Genomic DNA, 17,484 nt, shown 5'->3' on the forward strand with positions numbered 1-17,484 from the left:
TGCCTTCCAGCTGCAATCAGGAGGAGACCTCTCAGAACTGGTCACTCAGCAAAAGCCAGATGGCATAAGTAAAAGATGTTGGGCAAGGGGGGAAGGTTGGACCAGTGATCTCTTAGGTTACTTTTGCTGCTGAGTTAATAATTGTCACATTATTAAACAGCCCTTGGCCCCGGGAAGCCCACCTTCTGTGAATACAAGTCTCAGAGTAGACAATAGGGCACAACCAGCCATGTTACATGACAGACTGCCAAGTGCATTCTTCTTACAACTCACTGGGATGGAGCACTCCTCAGAGAAAAACAAGCCCAGCAACATTTGTATTCTGAACAGGCATCTGTCTATGTTTGTGACCTTTATGTTGTGATGTGTGTGAGCTGCTGTCTGGAATTGGAAAGAATGAGGAAATATGTCACCTATGGCCCCTCTTGTGAAGTGTTAAATGCCTCTGAGGCACTTCAGAAGGCAACAGAGCGGAGAGGATGAGTGATTAGAAGCACATTTGGGATACATTTTTAGATCTAATTAGAATTGTGCTTTTTTTATTTTTTTATTTTTTGCTTTTTTGCTTTTTTGCTTTTGCCCTGTGGTTAGCACACACCATATGAACATTTGTCAAACGCTATGTTAGTGATGCATAATGGTTAATAATAACTTGTGGTTATATATCTTTAACAACAGTTACTTATTCACAAGTCTTTGACAGTAAGGAATAACAATGTGCTGGACACACATTTCTATACAGGCAAAAGCAACTTTTTATGATAGAGAGGGCTGTTTCTTATTTTCTGTTTTGAAAACAGTAGTAGCTATGCACTTGAGGCCAACTAATCCCTCTAAGAGGAGAACCCTCCTTCCCCCTTGCCCTTGATTCCCGTCAACACACACATACATATGCACACACTACAGTGCTTCAGTCACCATCACTGGAAGTGAACTATGTGCAGCTTTTGGGTGCTTTATATATATCGTATCATATTGTGTCTGTTTTAATAAATCATAATTATTGACTACATATCATACAGGATGTGTGCCTTCTGTGGGGCAGAAAGTAAATTCACTATTTAGTCCTTTTTAAAAATTCCTTCCCAGTGTATCTTACAGACAGAAACTAAGCTTGTATCTTACAGACAGAAACTAAGCTTTTATACACCCAAGATTTGCCAGATTAACACCTGCATATTAAAAATTAAAATGTCAAGAGCTAGTTTATTTGAGGCTTAAAAGTTAAAAAATCTTATTTTCTAAATGTCTGGCCTTCAAAATTTGAATGGACTGTCTTTCTCAAGATAACTAACAATTTTATGCACTTGGCAATCAAGACCTTTACAATAACTGCTGCTTGGGAGATTGGGGGGAAAAAAGCATTAAAGTCTGTAACCCTTATAATCAAGTACTTTACAGTCTACTGATGGGAGAAAAGGAAAACAAAACAAAACAAAACAAAAAACCACTGTGAGATATAGATACGTCTTTTCTTTTTCTAACAGATAAGGACCTAAGGCTCAAGGAGGTTAAGCAACTTTTGCAAATTCACTTTCCAATATAGTGTCTTTTCCCAGGGTGGTTAATATATATACTTGATGAGTGAACCAGAAAAGTAGAAAATAATACATTACATTACATATGGGATACTCTGTTGGGTATAGTAAAGGATGAGTTGCTGTTACAAAATTATAGTGGCTTAGAAAATAGATAAGTTTATTTTTATTTTTCTCCCGTCAGTCTTAAGGTAAGCGAATGGCCTAGGGTAGTTGGGTGACTGTGTTCCATGTGGTCATTCAGCGGCAAATGCTGATGAAGCAACAGTGCTATCTTCGTCTAAGACTAGAACTCTGCTTGTTGCCATTTCCCAGCAGGAAGGGGTAGAAATAAAATTTATATAGATTTTTTTTCTACCCAGTAGTTGCATATATATTGTATTCTCATATCCTATTGACCAAAACTTAGACATATGGCCACATCTGTCAGCCAGAAAGGGTGGGATATGTTATCTATAGCTATGTTGCTACATGCCTATTGCTAAAAAGGCTAAAAAGGAAGAAGGGGAACATGGATGCTGGTGAACACTTGGCCACCTCTGACACAGATAATTGCTAAAGTAATAAGATACTGAAACTAAATGTGATAAGCTAGGAGACTTTCTAAAGAAAGGGTTTGGCGTGCTGCGCTGTGCCATTCGTGGGTTTTTGCTCACGCTGTTCCTTGTGCCTGGAATTTCTCCCCCTAATTCCCCTGAGCAGTGGATGCAGTAGATGCCTTTCCCACATCCCCCCAGCTTCCCTGAGTGTTGGCTACCAAAAGCTCTCAGTGCACCCAGGGAGCTAAGTCCCCTGCCCACAGGCAATAACGGACTGACATGGGGTAGATTAAAAGAAATAAGAGACACATCCATCAATTGAAATGTGTGGGACCTTACCTGGACTCTGAATTAAACAAACTGTAAATTTTTTAAAGCTACACCTTTTAAAAATGATTGGCTATTTGAACACTAACTAGATTTCTGATGATATTGAGGAATTATTGTGAATTTTTAGGTGTAATAATGATATTGTGGTTTGTATAAATATATTTAGGGATAATACAATGCCTGGGATTTGCTTTAAAATAACACAGGATGAGGATAAGTGGTAAGACTGCAAGGGAAACAAGACTGGCCATGAGCTGATAACTGTTGAAGGTGGGTACTGGGTATATAAGAGTTCACCACACCATTCTCTCTATTTGTGTCTATTTCCCATAATAAAAAGTTTAAAGAGAGAGAACCAATGAAGGGGAGGGAGAGAGTCAAGCACGCAATAAGAGTGACAAACAGTGCCAAATCAGTCCACATTAAGTTTTTACATATTTACATAAATATCAACTGGAATGCAATGTTGAAATTAATGTATATCACTAGAATAAAAAAGTAAAGATTTATTAAGTGTGTTTTGAAATAAGGTAAGTTGAAATACGAAAAAGAAAGAAAAGGTTTTGAAAGAGGTTTTAAAGAAAAGTGCAAGATATTCATTGGTACAGATGTTGGTGAGAGGCATGGAAGCAAAACTTTAGGGGAAAAAGACAACATATGGAATTGACACAATTGAATTTACGAGGAAGTGGCTTTACAGAGGAATCAGGGGATGTTTCTGACAGAGGAAATTCAGTAAATTCTAGCTTGAATATTTTGTTTGCTTTTAAGTCAGACCAAAGGCTTTGAGTTCCAGCTTCCCAGTTTGTGACCTTGAGCAATTGCTTAACTTTTCCAAAGCCTCCATAGTCTTACTCTAAAACGAAAGATAATCATACTGGCTCTTAGTATTATGAAATCATATGAGATATTGTATGCAGGGTATTTACAAGGAGCCTGGTACTTGGTGTACCTAAGTATGATAGTTATTATCATTAAATTAGAGGAGCCAAAATTTCTCTAGCATTGACTGCTCTTGACGTAATCACAAAAAATTGGGGATATGCAGTGATAAAACATTCCTGCAGTAGTGGCTATAGAAATGATGACAGGGGAGCAGATCTGGAAAGTATTCCAAAGCAGGCTACAGATGGAGACATTTTTTTCCATTGGAATTAGACAATGGAGTTAAACAGAAGTTACAATATGGTTGAAATAAATGTATTCTTTTAAAAAAAGATTTCTCTTTCCTTAATTATTAAAAAATATAAAATTTTGTAGAAAACTTTAAACAAAGGATAAAGAAAAATAAAAATAATTCGTAATCCTATCACCCAAAGAAGCATAGTTAATTTTTTCTATATATCCTTTCTTTTTCCATGTGTGTAAGCATTGTATACATGGAAATTAAATTTTTTAAAATAATTTTCAGGAAAAACAAATTTCAATTAATTGAGCTTCTACTAAATAGCACTGAAAAGCAAAACCTGGACTAGAATTCTCTGTGTGTGTGTGTGTGCGTATGCATGTGTGTGTGTGTGTGTACATGCGTATGTGCTGTGTATACATGTGTATGTAGTGTAGTGTTCCCCTGATTCTTATTATCAGTGGACAACCACTGTGGAACTAGAGTCTAGTCGTTCTGAACCTTTTTGGGGGAATCACAGTCTCTTTTTTGAATCTGATGAAAATCAGGGACCCTTTTAACAGAAACATTCTCATGTGTGCATACATGAGACATTTTGCGTTGCATAGAATTTCAGAGGGTTCACAGATGCTTTGAAGCCCAAAAGGGATCCACAGACCCCAGACTGAGAACCCCTCCACTATGCCATGCTTAAGCTTATTTCTATGTATCTTCTTTGTGAGGAGCAGGCAGATGGGTCATCTTTACAATGTGAAGTTCTTGGCATTTTTATTTTGTTTTGCTTTTCTGCACTACGATGGAGGAAGCAACACTGGAGGCAACTGGCTAAATGCAAACTCACGAAGCAAGACCAAAATGGCTGGATAGATAGATGCTGTTTGGTTTTGACAACCTAGAAATAATCTTGAAGAAATCCTATGGAGAAGTCTGAAAGAGGAAGATTGGATTTTGTAGACTCAAAGAGTGTGTCATGGTTTGGCTTAATCCAGGCCATTTTTATTCTTCTTTTCTTGTGTTTGGGTCTGTTATCTGTCTGTAGAATTTATACAGTGAGACTGCTGGGAAAGTCTTATGTCTAATTATTTGCTGTGCTGTGTGGAGTGTACTGCAGACAATCAATAAACAATCAATAGTAATTGCAGCCTGCCTCAGAGACAGTAGTGAGAAGCTTCAACTGGCTTAGGTGCATGGTATTTTTCATTAATTTTCTTCTGCTAGTTTTTTCTGTAAAGCCTAAATTTAAAGATTAAATAGAAAAGCTTTCTTTGCTTATGAGAACAAGTAGGCACTGTTTTTAAAAGAAGGAATATATAATCCCAGGTGTTTTACCTCTGTTAATGAGAAAGATGTCTGTTTGCTTCAGATTGAATGAGCAAAGAAGAGGACAAGGATATTTGCATGGTTAAATGCCTATGAGCCCTTCCTTCAGAAAGTAATATTCCCCTGATGTCAATTACTTTTATACGGACATCTGGATGTTTATCATAAGAGTGTACAGATGTCAACTTTTTCTGTATTATAGCTGGAAATGTGGTGATAACTTGACTTTGATTTGAGTAAACATAAAATATCTAACATTTAAAGTCAGAAGTTCACTTCAGGAAGGGGTTTAAACTGACATTTATTAAAAAGAATGGTTCCTTGGAAAAAACATCAGAACCATCCCTAAAGATACAGTCACTCTGATAAAGTAAACAAAGTCCCAGTTATGCTCTATGTAACAAATAACAGAACTTGAACATGACATTTATCTGTTCCTTAAACCTACAGAAGCTGGCTCTGAAGATATTGACATACTTCCCAATGGTCTGGCTTTCTTTAGTGCGGTAAGTGTCTTCTTCCTTCCCCAAATTCAGCAGAGATACAAGGGGATTTGATGAGGGCTGCAGAACAGTAACTTGCTTTTAAAATTCATTTTCCAAGATGCATTCTGAAGAAAAGAGAGGTCAAACAGGATCTTGGAAAACTTCCTCCAGCTTTTCTAAATGTAGAGATGAAGACTTTTTGCCCATTGAGATAGTGTTCTTTATTTCCCCACTGTATTGCACTAAAATATTCCAACGCAATCTGTGTTTTGTTTTCTTTTTCCTTTTTAAAATTTTTTTATTTTTTACAAAAAACTAGCCGGGCGAGGTGGTGGGCGCCTGTAGTCCCAGCTACTCGGGAGGCTGAGGCAGGAGAATGGCGTAAACCCGGGAGGCGGAGCTTGCAGTGAGCTGAGATCCGGTCACTGCACTCCAGCCTGGGCGACAGAGCGAGACTCCGTCTCAAAAAAAAAAAAAAAATTTTATTTTTTGAGACAGAGTCTTGTTCTGGTTGCCCAGGCTGGAGTGCAGTGGCACGATCTCGGCTCAATGCAACCTCTGCCTCCCGGGGTTCAAGCAGTTCTTTTGCCTCAGCCTCCTGAGCAGCTGGGATTACAGGCATCTGCCACCATGCCCGGCTAATTTTTGTATTTTTAGTAGAGATAGGGTTTCACCATGTTGGCCAGGCTGGTCTCCAACACCTGACCTCAGGTGATCCACCCGCCTCAGCCTCCCAAAGTGCTGGCATTACAGGAGTGAGCCACCATGCCCAGCGCAATCTGTGTTTTAAATGTGCGTTATTAAAAGGGATATTTGAGGTCTTACTGTGGATACTCAATACTAACATTATACTATTTTAAATACAGCATCTACTCATCTTTCTATTACATATTCAACTTGAAGCAAATATTCTTGCCATTATTATTTATTTTCAAATATTATACCAACCTTGCCCTTTTGCTTTCTTTCTTTTTTTCCCCTGAACAGTCAATCATAAGTGGAAAGTCACTAAGTTTATTTACACCCTTCACTTTGCCTTGATTCTTGTAAGCTGAAAAACAATATCCTTTCTGGGTATACAATAGAAAGACTTTAAAATTGGCTTGTGAATATTGCTGTGAATATTGTTGAAACTAGCTTGTAACAATATCCATTCTAATTGGGAATTCAGATAGGGGGACAGATGAGGAGGTTCTGACCACCTACCTCCCTGGCTTGGGCAGACATAGGAGTTCTTGGCATCTTCACAGGTCCAGTTTTTTTCTGGAGGAAGAAGTAACCAACTCTGAAGCCTGACTGTAATTATTCTACTTCCTCTCAACATCCATTATTTTCAGGCCCTGAGACTCAAGAGGGATGTGAAAAACTGGGAGATACTTAGAAGGGAGTCACCACACTAATAAAATAGTTGTTAGACTTATGAGAAAGGTGAGAGAACTCAGCTTGGAGTAGAATGAGAATTAGAACACTCTTCAGGTTCCTGATGGTTTTTATATGAAAGACTGTGAGCAGCTGGTTATTACCACTGAGGGAATAAAGAAGTACTGTGGGCTTTAGCAGAAACACCAATATATATATTTAATTTTAAAAATAAGATTTTAAAAGGAAGATTTTATTTAATTGCCCACACAGAATGAATAAAGTGATATTTATAGTAGGACTCTGGGTCTGTTTAGGAGCACATGCTTGCACATGTGTATATAGGCTTAGGAAAAAACACTGGGACCACTGGTCCCAAATATTCATAAGTAAAGATGCAAAAATTCTGAATAAAATAGAAGGCAGTTGCACTGATTTTTTAATTTGTTAGTTTATTTGTGTTTTTTGTTGTTGTTTTGCAAGGATGTGTTCTTGGAGAGTTTTATAATCTAGAATTCACCTATTTCAAGATTTCTCTCTGGCCCCCTTAGTAATAAATCTGAAGTAGGAGGGATGAGGTCTCCAAGCACATAAATCTACAGCCATTTTAGCTTGGGGGCGTATTATAGTTACAAAGATCTTATAGCCACTTCAATAGAATTTTTCGGCTTTTTTTCTGTTATCCTCCTTTGGTTATTTCACTTTTTTTAAAATTTAGAAACATTCCCAGGTTGCTGCTGTTTTTCATTTACTTGGCATTGTCTCTAAATGAAACCCGGAGTGTACTCTCTTCTAAGTGAAGAGGTCCTACATTGTGGAGGTTGTTCATTCTTCTTCCTAGCATTTTAGCTCGTCTAACCCAAGGTATTTTACAGTTATGGGTTGTGGGTCACCTCAAACTAATGTCATACTTCATGAAGAATTGGATGACATAGAATAAAATATAAAAAATGTAAACAATATGAATGTACTTAACACCACTGAACTGTACACTTAAAAATGGTGAAAGTGATGAATGTTATATGTATTTTATCACAATTAAAAATAAATTTTTAAAAAGAGAAAAAATACTTAAATAATAAGGAGTGCTAACATAACCATGACTAGTTATCACCATCTGATAGTGCTTCCTTTGCATGTAAATCATGCTCTTGTTTTGGGGACATTCATAAAGAATAGAAATTATTAAGAACTGAAGTGGCACTGCCATGTAACAATAGCATAATTCCAGTTTGTTCTACTTACCAGGCCTGCCCTCCATGAAAGTATACAATTGTAGATAATCTTTTTTAATTGGAGAGATTTCCTATTATGTCCAATTTTATACAGAAAGTGAGACTTTTTTATTGTGTCCCTAATTATGTGTAAATATGACTGCATTGTATTAGTAAACTGAATAAGGTAGTGCATTCACATAAAATTTAACATCACCAAGAAGGCTTTACCTTAAGAATGTAATGATGAATCACCATTTTAGATAGACTGATAGGTAATTTATTAACTGATTTAAAAGAGAAAAGACCTAGATCATCTTAGTGAGTACCAAAAAAGTATTTAATAAAATTCAATACTCATTCCTAAAGTTCCAAGCAAACTAGAAAGAGAAGGAAAATTCCCACAGAACTACAGCAAACATCATTCTTGATGGTGAAGCATTAGCTGCATTTGCATTAATGTTCAGGACAGGAAGAAAATACCCAACAATACCATAACCATCAGTAATCTACTAGAGTTCTTAGTAATTCAGTAAAACGAGAAAAAGAATGTGAGATAGAAAAGAAAAAAGACAAAACTGTCATTAGAGACAGTAGGGACTGGCTCAGTTGCCCAGGCTGGTGTGCAGCAGTGCAATCATAGCTCACTGCAGCCTGAACTCCTAAAATCCTGTGCTCGAGAGGTCCTTCTACCTCAGCCTCCTGAGTAGCTGGGATTACAAGTGCTCACCCCAACACTTAGCTAATTTTTTTTTTTTTTTGTAGAGACAGGGTCTTGCTATGTTGCCCAGGCTGGTCTCTAACTCCTGGCCTCAAGCAGTCCTCCCACATCAGCCTCCCAAAGTGCTGGGATTATAGGCATGAGCCACCAGGCCTGACCTAAAGCTGTAGTAATTTAAAAAGTGTTATATTGGCACAGGAATAGACATGAGACATTAAAAGAACAAAACAGAGAGTCCCTAAACAGACCAATGTGTAAATGTCAGAGATCCAGCACATGATAAAGGTGACATTTTGAATGAGTGGGAGAAGGATGGGCTATATGCCAGGCACTGGGATCTAGCAGTGAACAAACTTTCCACAGTCAGTATGTAGATATCACTTTTCTCCACCCTCAGCTCTCCCTGGAATCACCTAGTCCACCAACCTTCTGATTACCCTATGAAGAGAATAAATCCCTGATTTTCTGTATGAACTAAACAAAATCAGTTATTTTCAGGCTTTCAGTGTTCCACCTCCCCGTTATTATTTTTTCTATTTTCTCTGTTTTTTGAGTTTTTGTGGCTTTATGCCACTACTTTAACCACAATCTCTATTTATCCTTCATGTACAGTTCCCATGTTAGTCCATAAAATTACTTAAGCTTTTGTATTTAACATTTTTCACTGTTTTGGAAAGGGTCTGAAATTCCCAGGACTCCACAGCTTTGCACCAGATAAGCCTGGAGGAATACTAATGATGGATCTAAAAGAAGAAAAACCGAGGGCACGGGAATTAAGAATCAGCCGTGGGTTTGATTTGGCCTCATTCAATCCACATGGCATCAGCACTTTCATAGACAACGGTAAGAGCCAATGAGCTACCAATGTTCAGTAATGTGTGATAGTTCACAAATGACTGTGAAAATAGATTCGAATCATATTTATAGGAAGAGAAGAACAATTAACTCATGAATGATTTCTGTATTCTTCATTGCAAAGAAGTTGTTCATTTGCCTCTTCAGCTGGCAGTAAGTTATGCTACATTTTGAAATTTCTAACAGGTAACATCTGAAAGAATGTTTATATGTCATAATCTTTTCATATATCTATGATCATTGCATTTAAAAAAGAACTGTATTTTTGAATTAAACTAGAAACAGATTATGCATGAATTCTGTATATGGAGTAGGAAACACTTTCTTAAAGGTCAGGGAACCAATGATCAGAAATAACACCAGACAGACAGCAATAGGAAAGACAGAGAATGATCTGTTAGGTCGTCCAACAGCTTATACATTCAACCTTTCCTTGCCTGTGGTATTTAAATGTCAGTGTCTGCCCAGAGGTCCCGTGGTTATGTCTTGTAAATTAACTCTGTTCTTTCAATTCTTTAGATGACACAGTTTATCTCTTTGTTGTAAACCACCCAGAATTCAAGAATACAGTGGAAATTTTTAAATTTGAAGAAGCAGAAAATTCTCTGTTGCATCTGAAAACAGTCAAACATGAGCTTCTTCCAAGGTATTTTCTCATTTTGTTCCTTCTCTAATTTATCCCCAGCATTTTCAAACAATCCCCATGGTGGGTTGTCCTGCCATCTTTTATAAGTGCCAGTGTATATATTAGCTAATATGTAAGAGCTAAAGAGCTTATATTTCTTTATTTATATATGTGTGTGTATATAGTTTCCTTATAAACCAGGGCGAGCCCGGCATATGAAAGTTGATGTCACTCATTATACTATTCACTGTTCTATGCTAACTCCTTTGAGAAATAATGAAGTGCCTGACTACAGGGTGATACTCTTCAGGCCCATCTTGAGGGTAGAAGGCAAACCCTAACATTTTTTCCTGCTGTCACCCTCCATCTTAGATGACTTATCACGCAGATGAGTGTCTTGCCAAGGAAGAGTGGCCTCTTTTTTATTGGGTTTGTATGCTTTGCATGGGACTTTATACCAATTGCTTTCATAGGGTTAGCGGTGGTTGCATGCTAGTAATCCCATAGAATTAGGGCCACTCAAGTTGAGAGTGGGTCATTACACTTCAAGAACATAAAGCTGGTTGAAAATGTGGCTAAAAGAGAATCATGTGTACCCCTACTCCCAGTTCAGTGTATATTAGCCTACGGCTTCTTTTACTTTAAACTCGATGAATATTTTTAATTTCTAATTTCTAATGAAATTAAAAATATTGCCTATCTAGGGCCTATCTATGCCTATCTAGGGCATAAGCATGTAACTTTCAATCATTCCTTCCAAAAATGCACTTGATAAAAAAAAAAATAGGAGCATACATACCATCCAAGCATTATGGTGCTCTTTTAGAAAAAGGAGACCTACCTTCCCCATAGCTCTGTATTTTTCATTTAGCAAAGAATAAAGCAGCTCTTTCAGAAATTTTTGCATAGAGTAATTGGAATTTAAATTTAATAAAACCCTCGCCTAACTGGTCTTAAAAATGAAATTGTTTTTAGCATATAAATCTCTCACCTGAAGCATTGTACTATGGCAATTTCATCATCCATCTCTCTGCAGGTGTTTATTGAGTGCCTATTCATTCTCGGCATGTCAGCTTTGTGAGGCAGGTAGAAATTGAACAGTCAACCTTAGTTTGACTAATAACTAGGCAAGGGAAATTAGAAAAATCCAGGAACTGAGTGAATGGAAGCTAGGTAAGGGTTACTGACTGCCTAACCAGCTCATCAGCCAATCAGGCTGTCTCCAGCTCTGTACTGTGGACAGCTCTGTCCTTACATGTAATTGTTAAACTCTACATTTCTTGCTGTCAAAAAACATGCCTTGATGGCACTAAGTTCCCTCTTCTTTTATAGTAATCCTGCCATAATTGCTAAATGACCTGTGTTCAGATTACCTGGTACCATACAAAATTGTTCTCTGGCAACAATATTATAGTATATTGTATATGAATATATTCATGTGATTTCAGCTCATCTTTTCCTCTTACCAAAAATTTAAAGCACATGTTGTGTAAATCATATGAGTACTTAATATTTAATATGGAGACTAACAGGCCTTTTATTTCCTCTCACATGCTATTTTTCTTTTTCAGTGTGAATGACATCACAGCTGTTGGACCGGCACATTTCTATGCCACAAATGACCACTACTTCTCTGATCCTTTCTTAAAGTATTTAGAAACATACTTGAACTTACACTGGGCAAATGTTGTTTACTACAGTCCCAATGAAGTTAAAGTGGTAGCAGAAGGATTTGATTCAGCAAATGGAATCAATATTTCACCTGATAATAAGTACGGCCCCTTATAGAATATCTTCATTTTTCTTCAGTTGTGGTGCTGGCCAAATTCTTTACCTTGCTTTCTTTGTCAATGTGAAAATAGTTTTCTTGACATTTATGGTGTATTATACATATAATATGTAGATACACTATATATATAATTATGTATATTTTGTATATATATTTACATATAATATATACTTAGTCACATTATTTATATGCAAATATAATACCATATATGTAAGTATACTATATAATACAATAATATATGTGTATTTACATGTAATATATAAAGTTTGGAATACATCATTGTCAAATTTAATTTTATAAATATAAATTTTAAAGTGTGATCATACTGATGCATACATATTGAAGTATCAGGTATTTCCTTTCAAATAAATGTGTTATTATTTTTGTTGGCTATATATTCCATTATATATATATTATTCCATTATAAGGATGATCTTAAACTAATTTAACCAATTCTCTATTGATGGATATGTGTATGGGGGTGGGGAGTTCTACATAAAAAAGTTGTATACTTCTTATGTACCATGGAAGTTTAAACAGGTATTTTTTTTTAAAGAAAAAGTCCCTAAGATAGGGTTTTCTTTTTTTGGAGATGGAGTCTCACTCCATCGCCCAGGCTGGAGTGCAATAGCGTGATCTCAGCTCACCACAACCTCCGCCTCCTGGGTTCAAGTGATCCTCCTGCCTCAGCCTCCCGAGTAGCTGGGATTACAGGCATGCGCCACCATGCCTGGATAATTTTGTATTTTTAGTAGAGATGGGGTTTCTCCATGTTGGTCAGGCTAGTCTCCTAGTCTCGAACCTCCGACCTCAGGTGATCTGCCAACCTCAGCCTCCCAAAGTGCTGGGATTACAGGCATAAGCCACCGCACCCAGCCCTAAGAGAGTAATAAAACATAATGGTTAAACTCGCAGATTTTTGACTCATACAGGCTTGGGTTCAAATCCCACCGAAGGCACTGGCTAAATGGTTCTATGAGCTAATTTTCTGTAGAACAGACCCCTAGAAATAGAACGATTTTCTCAAAGAGTGTGATTCTTTTAAATGTTAACTTTAATAGATATTGCCAAATTGTCCTCCAAAATTCTCATTATTTTTATATGTGCAACCACAACCTATAAGAGAAGATATTAAATTCTTTATTAGCTTTCTTATCTACTGCCTCAGCACACTGAAAAATTTAAACTACTACAAATACAACATAAAATAAATTTGGCACTCCTTGACAACTAAATGCCCTTATTTTTGTGATCCAGTTTCTCCTCCTTTCTTGTTGACTATAGAAAAAGAATGTGGAATCATTTAATTTAAATTGTCTCTAACTGACCTGATCCAACCTCTGCAGCCAAGTCTGTTTTTCACTCTTATATTTCCATTATGAGAGTCAAACTTTCCAGTCACCCAATCTAACAAAAAAATAACAACAATGAAAAGGGGGATTCAGCTTTTACTCCTCTTTCACTATTCCTGTCCAGCCTGTAGGCAGGTCCTGTTGGTTCTACCTGTGCCTCCTTCCTCTACCCCCAAACTCCTTTCCCTTTGAGACCTGCCTAGTTTAGGTTCTTATCTTCTCTGACTAGCATATGAGACTTTCTTCCAATTTGTTTTCTGTCTACTTGGATTTTTTGCACTCTTGCCAATTTTTTTCTTTCTATGTCTATCAGCCTTGAAGGGCTCCCCAAAGGGGGAACTCTGTCTTCCTCACCTTTGACCCCTCATGCCAGCACAGTGCCAGGCACAAAGCAAATGCTCAGAAATTGTGGAACAGAACTGACCATTTATTGCCACTTTATTATTCTAAGATTTCAGTGGAATCCAATTGCTTTTCACATCAAGGCAGAGTAAAGGGTTGAACTTTCATAGGCCAGCTCCAACTTCCCTTTTTACTGTTTCCATGCTTTCTATGCTTTAGACAAAGAACTCATTGTTTTAAACATTCCTTCATCTTGTTGCTCCTGTGATTCTGCTCTTGTGCTTGCTTCTGCCTGGAAAGTGCCTCCTCCGTCCTCATCTCCTCAAATCTCGTCTCTCCTTACATAGCCACTGCAGATGCCCCTTCCTTGGTGAGCCTTTCTGTGTCCTCAGAAGTTAGCTATTTCTAGACCTGAACTATTTCTCATGCTTATTAGGTGTTTAATGTGTACAAACCAGTGAAATTGTTCCAACATACTATAAACTTTCTAGGAGAGAGGCTGTGTCTTCTTCATGTTTATATCTGCTACAACACTTGAGTTCATGGCTTTTTACACATGATAATTGCTCAATAGAACAGGTGCCATGAAACAATCAATTCAATGAATAAAATTACCTCAAAATAGTCCATTAATTCACTCACCTTTGATGTAGACAGATTATTCTGAACTGATACTTATCTCTTACTCTTAAAATTCTCTATGTATTAATAAATATTTTATTGAATATTAAGGAATAATCACCATTTTAATAAGAGTTTCTTTACCATATATTTCTATATGTACATGATATTTAGAAGTATTAAATTATATTGTGGAATGTAAAAGCTTTTCTTGTGGAAGCCAAGCGTTTGTTTTATTGTCATTTCAGTGGCAAATACAGACTTCATATTCAAAATGATGTTCTATATTACTTTTCCTTACAAGCTTTTTGAAAAACAGTTTAATAATTTCAGATTGTTGTAGCACCACTGAATTGATTCTGAAAGCTTACTTTTTAAATAAAAATTGACCTTTATCAAGGATTCCTTGGGGGCCCATGATTGATTAACTTTTTGGCAGGTTATTAAGACTTACTCTTTCATACTGTATTAATGAAGCTTTATATTGGCATGGAGCTCTAACCAGTGTGTCCTTTCTGCAAAGGTATATCTATGTTGCTGACGTATTGGCTCATGAAATTCATGTTTTGGAAAAACACCCTAATATGAATTTAACTCAATTGAAGGTAAAATATTTATTTTTACCTATAGACAGTAATCTGTTGTGCTTTGCAATGACATGGTTTTTCTATAAGAGTACCACATGTAGAACAAAATATGGATGCCAGGGTAGCTATTCTGGGTTTTTAAATACTCCCTACAACTAGAGAAAGCTCCTGTTTCCAGCGATCACAAGGACTGACCATGATTACATGCAGCAGCAGGTTGAGAGTGATATTTGCATCAGATTTAGGGCCCATTCCATGAAGTATTGATGGCAGTGGAAGAATTCCAATAAGAATTTTCACAATTGAAAACTCTAATAGATGCATTCTCAAATGCAGATTTATGCACAGTGTCAGTTCTTTCAATAATAAATGAAGGTAGAAATTGGGTTCCACACCATTATTATTTTCTTCCTACTCAACAACACATATTTTAGGGTAAGAATTTCCTATCTTGCTTTGATAGAGTTCCTTGAGCTAACCGATCATTGTGCATCTTTTAAGGGAAAAGGAGTTCAGTTTTTAAGAGACATTTTTAGAGAGACTGATTATCACCCTAACTTTCTTAGTTTCAGGGAAGAAGCGACTCAATACCAGTTTTTAATAAGTTCCTTTTAAGCAATATTGGTGTTAGAGGGTGGAAGCAGGGCGATGTGTAATTTCCTCACATGTATAGAGGCAGGAAGGTTACCTCTAAATTACTTAATCAAGTTTCTCATGTCATTTAGATATTGACAATTTCTCATTTGGAAGGTACTTGAGCTGGATACACTGGTGGATAATTTATCTATTGATCCTTCCTCGGGGGACATTTGGGTAGGCTGTCATCCTAATGGCCAGAAGCTCTTCGTGTATGACCCGAACAATCCTCCCTCATCAGAGGTTTTTATATTTTTAGTTTTTCAACCTTAATTATTCAAGTCCTTTTGAACTAACAGTACAATAAATTGTCACAGGGATGATTTGTTTAGTTATTTTAAAGCAATAATAAACTTATGTCGTGGTTTTGTAATTGCTTTAAGCCGATAATTGACAGAATGTTACATTGTTCAAATACTTTAAGAAAGGTAATCTTTTGATGTATTAAATTATGGTGGAAACTAGTCAAAAGGCATTTTTATAAAGACATGTGCCCTTCTTGGGTGGTATACTGACAATTTTTAAAATATCTGATTTATTGTCAGCTCACCACATGATGTGATATTTGTTCATGTTGAAGTAGTGTGAAAGTAGGCATATTAGTATGAAAGTATTTCTATTAAAGCTGAATTGCTATAATAACACTAAATCCTGTGTTGGCATGGAATAACTAGATGGTTTAAGAAAGTACTTTCTTTGAAGACTGGAGAAAGTACTTCAATTTAAACATTAAAAAATTGGTAACTGCTATTTTCAACAGCATGTCCCCTTAATCAGTGTGTCATTGTGGAAAACAGGGCTTATTGGTGATTGAGTGACATGCATGTACGGTGGTCTTATAGTAATACTTTGTATCCCCTGAATAGGTTCTCCGCATCCAGAACATTCTATCTGAGAAGCCTACGGTGACTACAGTTTATGCCAACAATGGTTCTGTTCTCCAAGGAAGTTCTGTAGCCTCAGTGTATGATGGGAAGTTGCTCATAGGCACTTTATACCACAGAGCCTTGTATTGTGAACTCTAAATTGTACTTTTGGCATGAAAGTGCAATAACTTAACAATTAATTTTCTATGAATTGCTAATTCTGAGGGAATTAGCAACATTGACCCAGAAATGTATGGCATGTGTAGTTAATTTTATTCCAATAAGGAACGGCCCTTTTAGTTCTTAGAGCACTTTTAACAAAAAAGAAAAATGAACAGGTTCTTTAAAATGCCAAGCAAGGGAGAGAAAAGAAAGCTGCTTTTGAATAAAGTGAATACATTTTGCACAAAATAAGCCTCACCTTTGCATTCTAACTGCCAGAACACGGATTCCACTGAAATAGAGTGAATTATATTTCCTTAAAATGTGAGTGACCTCAGTTCTGGCACTGTGACCACTATGGCTGTGTAGAACTACTGATAATAACGTATTCTGATGTTTTGTACTTACATCTTTGTTTACCATTGAAAAGTTGGAGTTATATTAAAGACTAACTAAAAATCCCAGTTTTGTCTGTGTTTAATTCTCAAGGCATATGCCTAGGAGAAATGGGAAAGCAGCTGCTTCCTTACGGAGTTTGGATAGTCAGGCATGGCCATATTAATTTCTCTTGTGGAAAGCCGAAAGTGAATGGACGCTTAATTTGACATAACAACAACAAAAATCAATGACACATTGCAACTCAAATTCCCAGTTCCTAAGGAGGCTTCCATCAGCTGTCTTCCTTAATGGGAGTCCACTTTAGATACAAAGAGGAAATAAGGGTTTGGACAGGAAGGTCATGCCACCTCCTCATTGAACAGAACTGTGAACTAAAGTCAGGAGAGATGAAGTCAGTTGTCCGTGACCACGTGGTTAAGCAGCAGCAATGCTAGGATCAGGGCTGCATGCCCAGCTCACAGAAGGAGAGTTTTTCTGCTCACTGTACCTCCTATAAAATCATCATGAGCCCTAGAGAGAGACTTTCATGTGTTTCTTTCCATTGTAATTTATCAAAGTACTTCATTTCTCATACTTTTTCCCTATCATCATCATGAAAATATTTGTCAGTTAATTACG

At 36.8% G+C, this 17,484-nt stretch overlaps 1 protein-coding gene across 2 annotated transcripts in view; it reads left to right on the plus strand.

Moving 5' to 3' along the window:
• Positions 1 to 16,931, plus strand: part of PON2 (paraoxonase 2) — a 30,909-nt gene extending 13,978 nt beyond the window's left edge. Inside the window, exons 3-9 of one of the 2 annotated variants that reach the window (XM_025378549.1) lie at positions 5,304 to 5,359; positions 9,310 to 9,475; positions 10,007 to 10,133; positions 11,684 to 11,884; positions 14,740 to 14,821; positions 15,554 to 15,682; positions 16,306 to 16,931. In XM_025378549.1, coding sequence (XP_025234334.1) covers positions 5,304 to 5,359; positions 9,310 to 9,475; positions 10,007 to 10,133; positions 11,684 to 11,884; positions 14,740 to 14,821; positions 15,554 to 15,682; positions 16,306 to 16,464 — 920 coding nt within the window. In that variant the 3' untranslated portion in view covers positions 16,465 to 16,931. The remainder of the gene's footprint in view (positions 1 to 5,303; positions 5,360 to 9,309; positions 9,476 to 10,006; positions 10,134 to 11,683; positions 11,885 to 14,739; positions 14,822 to 15,553; positions 15,683 to 16,305) is intronic. The other variant, XM_025378550.1, reaches the window with a different exon arrangement.
• Positions 16,932 to 17,484: the final 553 nt, after the last annotated feature.

Source organism: Theropithecus gelada, chromosome 3, assembly GCF_003255815.1.
Source record: "Theropithecus gelada isolate Dixy chromosome 3, Tgel_1.0, whole genome shotgun sequence".
In the NCBI taxonomy this organism is placed as follows: Eukaryota; Metazoa; Chordata; class Mammalia; order Primates; family Cercopithecidae; genus Theropithecus; species Theropithecus gelada.